The sequence below is a fragment of the Terrapene carolina genome, unplaced genomic scaffold, assembly GCF_002925995.2.
Source record: "Terrapene carolina triunguis isolate 2854851 unplaced genomic scaffold, T_m_triunguis-2.0 Scaffold131, whole genome shotgun sequence".
Classification (NCBI taxonomy): domain Eukaryota; kingdom Metazoa; phylum Chordata; order Testudines; family Emydidae; genus Terrapene; species Terrapene triunguis.
Window position 1 is genome coordinate 39,261,423 of NW_020664482.1, and position 13,038 is coordinate 39,274,460.

The window sequence follows — 13,038 nt, forward strand, 5'->3', positions numbered from 1 at the left end:
TGTTGATACTGACCGCAGGTTTGTAAGTGGCTGTCTTTCCTAGCAAACAGAGACCACTAGCTCATTTCACACAGGTCAGTGACCACCTGTCAGGGCAGCAGCTTGCAATCACTGCTGTCCTGGGCTGAATATGAACCAGTGACCTAATAGAGAGAGGATGTGTTGCTGGCTACTCAATCGCCAACCCAGCCAGTCCCCCAGACCAGCCCTGCCTGGCTTTGGATACCACCTCACCATCAAGGTTTCTTCCTTGTTCCGCCCAGGTCCCATCAGTTATACTCCCCGATCACTGGATGTTGTCTGTCGGTAGTGTGAGTTGGACAGAACATAGCGTGGGCTGACAGGGTTGGATCTCTGTTCTGGGAAAGGTAAAGCAAGAGGGAGGGGAGTCGCTTGAAAAACAGGAGATGGGATTAATCTCCTCTGCTATGAGATGGGGAAGGCAGGGGATTCTCTGCCCTGGGGGAAGGAAGAGGGGGGAACTCTTTCCAGCTATCAACAGAGCAGGGAGCACCTCTGCAGCAATGTTCTGCCCGACGGAAGAAAATGAATCTGCATGTTCAATCTTCAGCTCCCATGTGCCTGTCCCCAGGACAGAAGCTTGAGGAGCACTAAGCATTGGCCAGTTCAGCCATGATGACAAACGCATTTCCCTTTTGGCCAACGTGAGTTTGGGTAGGATATAAACCCTCATGCTTCAGGGCATAAACCAGCCTCTACCTGAGGAGGTTAGGAAGAAACTTCCTACATCCTGGGTTTTGTCCACTGTCCTCTGAAGCAGCTGGTAAAGGTGAGGGACAGGATATTGGACTAGCTGGCCCCATGGTCTGATCCAACCTGGCAATTCCTATGTTCTTAAACAGGCCATCCACCTGGATTCAAGGGCTTGCCAGAATTCATGCCTTGTTCCCAGGAAAAAAATCCCCCCAGGAAAGCCTGTAGCTGCATATTTTAGCCAGCAGGGCTGGGTTATTGTTTTATTTCATAGGGTTTTATTAGAAAAAGATCCATAGCTGATAAGGAAAGCATCATGAGGATGACTCTTTGCTTTGTGTCATTACTATTTCAGTGGGCAAATCCACAGCATAATTAGCCGACACTTGGCAGCACTTCCAGAATTTCAAACCCCCAAACTTGTGCTTTGTTGGGCCAATATCTCCGCTCCTGTCTAATTCCAAAAGAAAGAGAGAGCCTTTTTCTGGGTCACTCTCTCTCCTTCCTGGGGGAACTCCCGGATTCTCTCTGTCATCTGCCAGAAACCTTTAGGAATTCTCCCCAAAGGCTTCCTGGGAATGCTATCAGGCCTCTTAGCCCCATGGGATAGAGAGACGCACTCCTGCTTTTCCTTCTCCTCTGTGCTCTCATTGAAGGAAAAGGTTTGGTTTCGTGAGCTCACCAGGCTATTTCAAATGGCCACGGCAGTGATCTGCTCTGTCGACTGAACCGTCTCTCCTCCAGACTTATCCTCTCCCCCCAAAACAACATTTCCTCCCCCCCAAAAAAAATCCCCTCTCCAAACCAGCAGGGGTTAATGTTGTCAGTCATGACGTCAGGATCCTAATTTGCCCATACATTTTTTTTTCCTTTCCCCAATCTACAAAAGTCCCTCTCTCCTCCCCTCCTCTTGTGACTTTGCAATGAGCAGCAAAACTCTACAGGAGCTGCAGCAACAGCATTAAGGAGACATGCAGCTCTGCTTTTGAGAGCGATTCTTTCTGCATACAGGGATTTTTATTTTTGTTTGTTTTTTAACCCTTTCACAAAATCCATCCAAGTCACCAGCATCAGGGTGCAAGTAAAATAAAATAAAATTGCACCCTGGGGCTTGAACCCCCCCCCCTCTTAAAAATAAAATAAAATAAAAAAAGAGGAGGAGGGCAAACAGATGAGTAAAGGGTAGGTGAAATCCAGAATAAAATTGCATTGCTAGATAACTCTCACCCTCCCCCCCCAACCACACACACACACACACACTTTCTCCTCCTCCTCTTCTCTGAAGGTGGATAACAGGAGCCATGCAACATCTGCAGAACTGGATGGCAAAATAGCAGGGGGAAAATAATCAAAGTGGAGAGTTCAGGGGAGATCGGGTTCTTTTTTCTTTTTTTACCTGTGAGATTTGATTCCACATTTTGCTGAGTCCATTTTGGGGACATTTCATTTTTCTCTCTCTTGGGATTTTCTCCATTGCCAGAGGATGTCTCTTGTTGAGAGGATGCTGAAAGGAAGAAGAGGCGAATTCTTTGACTGGCACTGAAGGGAGGGGGAATATATATTTCCCCCATATTTTTTTTTACGGTCTTGTGCTTTTTTTTTAAATAAAGGAAATTATTTGTTGTCTTCTTCTTCTTCTTTTCTTTTCTTTCTTTCTTTCTTTTTTTTTTTTTTTTTTTGGAGGGGGATTTCAGAAGATCTTCCCCTCCCCTCCAAACATTTTTTTTCCTCCATCGTGTTTGTGGAAATGTGGAGATTTCAGGCAGACAGATTGAGTGCATTTGTCTCTGCTTTAGCAGCGCTTTGTCTCGCCTGCTGTGCGCAAAGGTAAGGATTTGATTTCCAGGGTGCAGGGACAGATGGGGGGGCTTGAAGGAGTGGGCTGGGTTTCTTTGGTGGTAGTGGTGGTGGGGGTCTTTCCCCCAAATTGCTTTCCTGATGCCTGCTGTTTCTTATTTCCTAGTCAATTGCATTTTAGGGGGAGGAGGCGTGCTCATGCATGGGATCTAGAGCAAGCTCTCTGCAGACGGAGCTCACCTCGCAGCTCGTTTGCATCAGAGTCTCCTACTGTAAGCGAAACTGACGCGAATTGGGGGGAATTGACAAAATGAAGCCTTGTGCTGGGGAACATGGTGCCCAGCGAGCAGAGATGGAACTAAACACAAGCATCGGTCTGTATATATAAGTGATACATGCAAAAACAAACATACACCCTGACATAGCCATGCCTGTGTCTGTACACACAGAGTGCACATGCAACCACACTCACACACGTCCATGCATGTGTACCTTCACACAGCTACACAGTGTACAGTACAGATGCAATGCATCCATCCATCATGCATACAGATTTATTCATTGCATGCACACATGTAAATATAACCATATGTATTTATGTCCAATGCACACACACACATCTATGCATCATATATACTCACACGTGTATATTCATGCAGTATATCATATCACATATACTGTGGACAGTATACTAGATGTGCAATGCAATGCATGTGTCCATAGATGCCTACTTAGTAATGTATTGCATACATACATGCAAAGATATGACTATATATATGGACACAAGAGATCCATGCATTCACACATGTACACACATCCATAGTGGATAATGTATTTGGAGTGCATCTATGCATGTATGCATAAGTATTTGTCCACTGAACACACACATAAAGTGTATACACACTCATTTTCAGTTCACACATATGTGCATCTACATAGAATGCACTCATCAGTGCATTAATAGACAGGGTAATTATGTATTAGATATATACTCACACATCCTTGCATATATAATATTGCATTACATTACAACATCTACAGGTCCAGGCACAAACATACATCTGTGTATATACCGAGATCTATGTTCCCTATTTACACAAAGACACAGATGCATACACATATGCACATGTGCAGATCCATGCCCACACACACATCCCTTCCCTCCTACTGTTTAATGCATGACACATAAACTGTACACTGAAAAATATACACACTCATGCAAACGCACATGCGCATGTGGATCCTGCCCACTCATATATGCCCATGCATGTGTTTGTTTACACCTGCATATGCATAGATTCAGGTTCACATACCGTATACACATACCCATCACACACACATGAAAGTAAATTCATACACGTAATGTACACACACACATCCGTGCTCACTAAGCATCTTGCATGCACATACAGGATCCATACATTTGGGTGTGTACATACATGTACAGTGCACATGCACACCTGCTCAGCATCAGGTGTACAATATCCAAAGATACAATTCACACATTGAATGTCTATGTATCCTACATGGATACAGACCCATGTTCATAAAGATTTTACTCTTAGCTACAGACACACACACACACAAATCCTGTGTAACTACACAGATTGTTTGTTCAGAGGAAGATGGATGGCCTTACGATACAGGCACAGGATTAAGAGGCAGGAGACCTTGGCCCTATTTTTTCTTTTCCATTGACTTTGGTGGTAGATACTTGTAGTTTGTGGGAAAGAATGGAACATCAGGGTTCTAGTCCCAATTCTGCCACAGACTTCCTGTGTGACTTTGGGTATATTGTGTACTCTGTCCCTGCCTTAGTTTCCCTGTCTGTAAAATGGAGGTAATGATATTTTCTGACCTCATGGCTTGTTGTGGGGATAAATAAATATTGTAAATTCCATTGAGGAAAGCATTCTATAAGCCTGAAACATTTTGATTATTATATACATATATGAAAACCCATGCACCTAGTTGTGTACAGGTACACGCACAAATACATGCACAGACACACATAAATCCACATGTACTTGTGGTATATACTTATCTATGCAGATGTCCATAACCTATGTATGCACAGACTAGTATATGAGAATGTACACATCTGGATTTTCCTGTATACTTGTGTAAAGACATACCTAAATAAATGGGGCACATGTATAGGAAACCCATCTCATATACACATGGCCATCAGCATATTCACTGAACAGTTTATCTGTGTGCCTAGATTGTGCCCAGATAAATATGTTGGTTTATGTTCACACATACACATTCTGATTGAAGGTGTATGCATTGAAAATCCAGGCACACACACAGGCTCATGTATCCAGATCAATAACACATGCACACACCGGTCAATTTACCCATGTTCCTAGACCCAGACTCATGCGCTAATATCCATACACCTGTACCCACAGATTAATGCACCTATAAACATATATATATATATTTTATACACGCACACGTATCTGTGCACCCAGATTTACAGCATACATACATAGATCTATATTTTTACCCAGACTCAGCCGTCCATATGCTGATCCATGCACTCAGATCGAGTTGCATGAGGATCCAGGTCCGTACACACACCTGTGTATACAGATCTCTGCACACACGTCACACACACTGACTCGAGCTCTCATGTGCATGTAGATCCATGTTCACGTACAGTAAATCCATAAGCATAAATCACAGCCAGATGCGTACAAAGACATGCACAAGCACCCACCCGGGGCATGCGGACATGTCAACACAACCCCCCAGCTCCAGGGAGACACCAAGATTGGCTGGAAGGGGTAGTATTGTGTTGCAGCTTTACATCCTAGATGGATCTGCTGTGGAAGGAAAGATGGCCTGAAAGATGTGTCTTTTTCACGGGATTTGGAGTTTAACCTAGGATTGCAAAGAATGTTGTTTGATGATGGCATGTGTACCCAAGCCCTTTGGAAAACAAGGCTTATTCCTCGGACAGAGCTGGGACTATGGTTGGGTTTGGGGGTCACTCAAGTGGAAACAATCTTCACTTACATATATTATGGAGCTTCATTCTTGTAGCTTCTTCCTTCCTGCCTAATGTTCCACCAGCACTTTCCTTGCCTCTAGGACTATTTATAGCAGGAGATCCCTCTCGTTCATATGGCTGGAAGGAATTGGAACTCCAGTAGCAATGGAGGCTACCTAACCTCCAGATGGAAAACACAGGGCTTGGTAGGGAAAATATCATTATCTAGGCATACCGAGCCAAAGATGGACTCTTCCCCTCTCTCTCTCTCTCTCTCTCTCTCTCTCCAGGTCTGTGTTGCTAAGAAGATATTAGAAGCTGCTGTGTAATATTTATTCTCAGAGGCCAAAGATCATAGCTCTATAGTGTGTGTGTAGGAGGGAGAGTTTTTCGGTGTGTGCCTAACACGAGAGAATGCCTGGTTGCACAGAATGCAAAAAGGAGATTGTATAGATGAATGTGTTTGGGCACGGAGTGAATATCATGGGGAGTTCAGTGTGTATTAGGTGTGAGAAGTCTTGATTTGTATATAGTGTGTGTGAGAGACAGAAAGTGGCTATTGTATTGGAGATGAAGTGTGTGTGCAGGGTGAGAGGCAGCGCATGGAAGTGTGTAACAGAGAGGGCAAATTTGTGTATACTTTATGTGTTTGACAGAGATACAGTGTGTGTGTGTGACTAGAGTGTGGAAGCCCTGTATGTGTGTATGGTAGAGGATGCAGATTTGTGTACAGTGTGTGAGAGTGAGTGTGTGTACAGTATGAGAGAACACAAGGGGTGTGTGAGTGAGAAGGAAGTTGAAAGGCTGTGGAGTGTGACAAAGATGGAGGCTATGAATGTATAGTGTAGTGTCGGTGTATGTGACAGGGAGAGTAAGTGGGGAAGAGTGTGTGTGCGCAGTGGTAGAAAGAGAATGAGTATCTACAGTGCCCATTTAGTAGCCCCTGTGTGCCACCCCCTCCAGGGATTGGTTCACAGGCTTTTTAAACTGCATGGATGTCCCGAAAGTATGGGTTCCCCAGCAGCCTTCAGCTGGGCTTGTATTTGATAGGGTGTGTGCAGTGTGAAAGAGTGCGAGGATAGCTGTGTGCCTGCAAGACAGTGAGCACATGTGTGTGTGTGTGAGAGAGGAGGGCTATGACTGGGAGAGAGACAGGGAGGGGGTGTTTGTGAGAGGAAAAGCTCGTGTGTGAGGCAGGGAGCGTGTGTGCATCTGTGCATGCACACCAGGGTTCAGCCTGCAAGCCAGGGAATGTGTCTGCCCTTTGCCTAGGCCCTCCACATGCCTCTCCTGTGTGGGGACGATGACAAGGACTTCTTCTTCTTCTCTGTTTCAGCCAATCCACTGGGAATATTTCTGTGGTGAAAGAGATTGTGGACAAATTGCTGAAGGGGTATGACGTCCGCCTCAGACCCGACTTCGGAGGTACGGTGATCCATGTTCTCTCTCGCGCTGGGGTAGTTTGCAATTGGAGGAAATGGAGCAGAGGCACTAGAGGCCAACTGCTCCATATGTCAGTGCTACCTGTTCAGCTGCTAGCAACATGTATCAACCTGTGAGATCTTCCCTTCTCCATGCTCCCTCTCTCTCTTCCTCTGCTGTTTGCTCTGCCCTCCCCCCACTTCCTACGCTCTCTCTCCTTGTGCTTCCTTTGCCCTCTCTCCTGCAGTTTTCTTTCTCTGTCTGTCATTCTCTCTATAAATCCTTCCTTGTGCTCTCCCTGGCCTCTTCCCCATTTCCTTTCTCTCTCACATCTCTGCTCCCCCTGCCCCTGTCTCTCCTCTGCTCTCGCCCTTTCTCTACCAGTATGTGTGTCTCGGTGTTTGGCATTCTGGGATCGTTCACTGGCTGCTGACCCCTGTAACAGGCCGTCCGGCAGTTGGATAAACTGTGTTGCTCTGGGTTTAACCTCACTCATGGGCTGCCAAAAGCTTAAGAAAAACCCCAGCAACCCTACAGTCTGTATATCATGGACTCTGTCATTTCTGTAGAGGCTTCATTGTGACATTGGCTCACTGGATATCTCCCTCTGCTCCCTCCGCCACATGGTACAATGCTGTAGCTAGCCTCCCGCTGCGTACAGAGAGTTTTGCAGTTTGTCCCCGAGTTAGTCAGACCGTCCGCTGGCCAGGCTGATGGTTTGTCTGTCAGGATACCAGCTGATGTGGTACGGGAAGTTAACGTGGTCTCTCTGGAATGCTCCGTGCCTCCTGCTACGGATGCAGAATGAAATATTCCTTCCAGAGATGGCGATCTCACTGCCATTTGGTAGGGGACATTCCTGTCTGCTGATTCCCACGGGCAAAGCTTTCCAGCCCCCCAGGCATTAAAGAAGAGGAAGAGAGAAAGGGGGCTTCTTTTCCTTTTTGGGTGGGTGGGGAAATAATTACAGGGCTGTGAAGCCCCATCGGTGGGTATTTATTGGCGCCCACTTAATAGTAGGAACTAGACTATGATGTGAGTGTCGGAGCACTTTCGCTTGGACTTACCTTGATTTGGTTATTTTTGGCCTTAGTTGGGTGATAATTTCCCTTTCCCTGTAGGTAGGAGTTTATCTCAGAAGTTCTGGGAATTGCAGAGGACTGAGTGGCCCTTCCGGAGACAACTGCTGAAAAGCAGATTCATGTTCTTGGTTTCAAGGGGAAAATGTGCCAATAATGGTGTGGGACAGAGATCTCCCATTACAGGCCTGATCCAAAGCCCACTGAAGTCAATGGGAAGATTCCCACTGGGTTCCAGGAGCTTTGAATCAGTCCTTAAGCATCCCAGTTTCTCTCTGCTCCATAAACTAGCTATGATCTCTCTATCTATCAATCATCTCAGACTTCCCTCCACCTCACAGACTCTCTTTCCACCCCACTTTCATGCTTGTCTCCCATCACTGCTGGTGGAATGGGATTTTCAGAAGGGCAGGAGCAGTATAATCAGCTGCTGAAATGCAGGAGGGCTTGAGGTGGGGAGAGACTCTCCCGTATAAAATGACTTCTCCACAGTGCAAAGTGGTACATCCTGGAATTCACTTCAATGGACACAGCTTCGGGAGGGTAGCAGCGCTCAGCAAGCGAGCAGGAGGTAATGGAACCTCTTTGAATCTGGAATACAGGAGGGTTTGATGAAAAAGGTTTATCAGGGAAACACAAAGCATTCCCTATTAGCTGGCTGGCCCCAGTCACAGAAGTTGGTGCAATCACATTTTATGTGAGGAGAACTTCAGAGATGCCATAAAAATGGCAAGAAAACCGCCTAGTAAGCCTTTGGGATTATTAGGATACAGTAAAACACAATAGGTGATCCAACTCTGTGCAGGGGCAACATGAACGGACGGAGGGTGAGGGCAGTGGTGATTGTGGAGGATTGGCTATCCTGTCTCCCCATGGAGCATGGCTCAGGGGTCCAGAGCGGGCAGGGAGTCATGCATGATCTGTTGAAAGACAGATCTGGTGCTTTGTCCCACTTGAGTGGCCATCCAGCAGAGCAACCCCATGACGCACACTGTCCCTCTTTAGCTGGTTTGAAAGAATAGACCTGGGGTTGATGCTGGAATTGCTGGGTAATGTGCTGTGACCAGTGCAATGCAGGTGGTCAGAACAGTGGTTCATAACAGCCCCTTCTGACCTTAAAATCTATGAGAAGATCTCTGATTTTCCACCTACATTTGCAATGTGCTCATTGGATCTCCATAATAAAAGCAGAGAGCGAGAGAGAGCCCCCCACTCCTGTGTTTAATTGTTGCTTTCCCAACTTTATTATAAAAGTCTCAGTTCCTTTCTTTCCCCTGTTTTGAAGGGATCAATAGCACTAGAGACTAGCCCCAGGGGCTCCGAGTCTGAGCAGGCAGTGAAAGCTTCTCCCACACGGTGCCATTGCCACTCTCGGATTGAAAGGGGTGTTCAGCATCTCTGGATGGTTCTGTCCCTGCACAGCCTGAAATAAAAGAACTGATTGTAGCGGTAGGAATTAGACTGAGCCCCAGGACCACGTAAGGGTCCCCCAGCAGTCAGGAGATGGCGACACATCTCGGTCATCGTTAACCTAGTGAGCTGGAGGTGAAAGTCTCCATGTACCAGCACCAGTCCCCACAATTATCTGGGTCCCCGAGACATTGGGCCAAATCTGTCCCTGAGGCAATTTTACTGAGGCCAGTGCTGTCACACCAGGGGATGAATATAGCTCACTGTGTTTTCTATCTCATTCATATCCCTGCCATGGAGGGGTTGAGGTTTCCACCCTATCCTGTAAATAGTAGATGAAGCTGGAAAATTACACCTTGGGTAAGACCCAGGAAGCTGTCTGGGAGCAAGGCTCCCTTCTCCCAGGGATATGTAGAAGCCAGGAAAGTACCTCAGAACTCAGGCCCACAAGCAATCAGAGGGGTTAGGCTGGCTCCCAGCAGGGACCTATGGGCATCTGTGCTTGCTCTGACCCCACGCCCCACCCTCATGCCAAAGATCAGGGAGGCACAAGGGCCTAGAACCTCAACAATATTCAGGTACCTCACAACCATTGAGCTAGGTGCCTAAATACCTTAGAGGATCCGGGCCTAAGTACTCCTGACAACCAGGACTCCCCTTGCAGGTCTCATGCACAGAGCTGCTGTGGCTGGCCAAGCCACACTCTAGAGTTGTCAGTGATACCAGTTTGTCATCCCTGTGGTATTATCTGTTAGTGCATGTCCACCCCAACTATGCTCCCACACACCATTGCTGCACCTTGACCTGGCAATAAGGAGCTGCCAGAGCACCCCTCAGACTTTTCAAAGAGTCACGGTGCTTTTCTCTGGCCCAGTAGCATCCTGCCCTCCCCTTATTACAGTCCAGTTCCCCCAGCTCCTGCTCTCTGTCTTTCTCATACGCACAATTTTATCCCACTTTCTGTTGCATGGTACTCCAAACAGATCTCTGTATCCCCATCCATACCAGGGATGATAGAGCCACTACTGTTCACACCCTCCGCCCTCTCACCAGCCCCAAGTTACGACCCAAATTCCTCTCCCTCCCACACACACTTGCCCGCCCCCTCTCACTACAGCCCAAATTCTCCCTCCCTCACTCACACACACACTACCTCTCCCCGTTCCCTGTATCCCATGTTTTATCTTCTCTGCATCCCCTCCATGCTGCTCTATTGATGTGAGGTAAATGGGTGGCCAGAGAGTTAGAAACCAGCCAATCAGTGATAGTTCCCTTCTGCCCCCCCACAAGAGAAAACACTCCCCAAAGGGAATCTCTCCGGGGGCCCTGACTTCACTGAAAGGACCCCCCACACCATCTTTCCTAAGGCACAGGCCCTCCCCATCCCAGTATCCCTGTGCACTACCCAGGACACAGTGCCTCGACAGATCTGAATGCTGCTCACTGCTCCCCAGCTCTCTGAGATAGAAAGAGAACTCCAACTAATGCCAAAAGGAGGACAGGCCTGCTGGGGATTGCAGTTCACTTTTTAATTTCGAGATGCCTCGTTAGCTCCGGGCCGAGCTGAGCGGCTGAGAAGCGTCAGCCACTCACTCCCCCCTTTGAAGCCCATTAGACCGATGAGCAGGTTGGCTCTCAGGGGTGGCGCCATGGCAGAGGGAGTGACGTGTTCATCAGTTCAGCCGAACCGTGAATGGGGTGGAGAGGGGCTCCTGGAAAATCCTGGTCCACCTTCCCCAGCCAGACAGCCAGACTTGGACCATGCTGTCCAGAGGTTGCTAGCTGGGGAGATGGAGCTTGGGTGGTGGGGGAGAATGGAGCATGACTCAGTGGACTCATCAGTGGCATCACATCTTAGGAGCTCAGGTGCTAAATCTCACTAGCTTGAGTGACAGATTCATTGAGTTGGATGGTCGCTGCCTAGTTCTTAGCTGGCACCTGCTTCTTCTGGGAGTGGGTGCTAGCATATCTGCTCAGGGGGTGGTCTGGGATAGCAAAGGGGCATTGAGTACAGGGAAGGGCCTTGTGGGAATAGCTGGGATAGCTCGGGATGTCCAAGATGCCTTGACAGCACTAGGATATGTCCTATGACTGGAATAGCAGGGCGCTGTTGCAGAGCAGCCTGAGAGGCCTTGTTATAACCGTGCGGGGGGTCCCCATACTGGAATAGAAGGGGGTGCTACAGAGGAGGACTAAGATTTATTGACAGAGACGTCAGTCTGTGGGGAGGGGAGATCTCAGTACTGAAATAGCAAGAACAGGGTAGGGGAGAGGGCAGGAGTAGGGTGCTTTGGCTGAGCTGAGGGGGCAGGGCAGGTTCTCAGTACTGGACCAGCTGGCGAAGCGTGTATCAGGAGTTCAGTTGCCAGTTGTATGGGATCCAGCAAGCTACGTCTGGGGCACACTGATAGAGTGGTGCACAGGCCTTGTTTCTTAGAAGAGAAGGTGTGACGGGGTGGCAGGGGGAAGGGAAGCAGGAAGCTTTCACAGCAGCATCCTGCACAGTGCCTGGCTCTAGTTAGTGCTCTTAGCCTCTCATTTCTGGAAGCATTAACTCCAAAGCAAAAGAAAGCAAATTAAGAAGGTATTGCCCCAGGTCAGAGAAGGAGATGCAGGAAGTGGCGCGAGGAGCCCTGTTAAGCACAGTGACTCAGCTGCTCTCAGTTGGTGCATCGATGCCCAAAACTTCACAAGAGTTTCAAGGAGATGGCCCTGGTTCCAGAGAACAGAGAAAGGGGGAGCCCTCCCTGGCTGAAGCCAGGGGGAGCAAGATCTTCTCCATGTCCCCCTTCCACCCACAAAGTCAGGGGCTCTTGGGTTTTCCACTCCAGGGAATTTGCGTACCGTGTTTGGAAATCTCAGGTGAAGAGGGAATGACTGGGGGTCCTTAAGGAATAAATATAAATCCCTACACTGCAAAGCATGGAGGTCCAGCAGCCTCTCCTGCTCTGATCTCTCTTCACACTTCCTTAGGGAGAATTAGTTACAGTTTATGGGGTCCTGGTTTTCAAAGACGTCAGAATGCCGCAGTTTATGCTCCCTTTCCCATGCCCCTCATTACAAATGCAAACTTCCCTCCAGCACACACTTACACACACCTATCCTCACCCCTCTCATCAAAGATCCACGTTCCCCTCCTTCAGATACACACACCTGTCCTCACCACTCTCATCGCAGATCCCTGTTCCCCCCCCCAGACACACACACCTGTCCCCGCTCCTCTCATGCCTGATCCCAGCTCCTTTCCCTCAGATACGTACACCTGTCCTCACCCCCTCATCAGAGATCCCAGCTCCCCTCCCTCCCTCACACACACCTGTCCCCACCCTTCTCATCAAAGATCCCTGCTTCTTTCCCTATGATACGCACACCTGTCCCCTCCAGTCTCATCAGAGATCCCCGCTCCCCTCTCGCTCTCACACCCACACACCTGTTTTCTCCCCTCTCATCACAGATCCCCATTCCCTGCCTCAGATGCACACACCTGTCCTCACCCCTCTCATCACAGTTCCCCCCCGTTCCCTTTCCTCACACACACACACCTGTTCACACCCCTGTCATCACAAATCCCTGTTGCCCCTCCCTGAGATACACCCAACTGTCCCCTTTCCTCTCATC

At 48.2% G+C, this 13,038-nt stretch overlaps 1 protein-coding gene across 1 annotated transcript in view; it reads left to right on the plus strand.

Moving 5' to 3' along the window:
- Window positions 1–2,461: 2,461 nt before the first annotated feature.
- Window positions 2,462–13,038, plus strand: part of GABRQ (gamma-aminobutyric acid type A receptor theta subunit) — a 100,691-nt gene continuing 90,114 nt past the window's right edge. Inside the window, exons 1-2 of the mRNA XM_026652986.1 lie at window positions 2,462–2,541; window positions 6,846–6,934. Coding sequence (XP_026508771.1) covers window positions 2,462–2,541; window positions 6,846–6,934 — 169 coding nt within the window. The remainder of the gene's footprint in view (window positions 2,542–6,845; window positions 6,935–13,038) is intronic.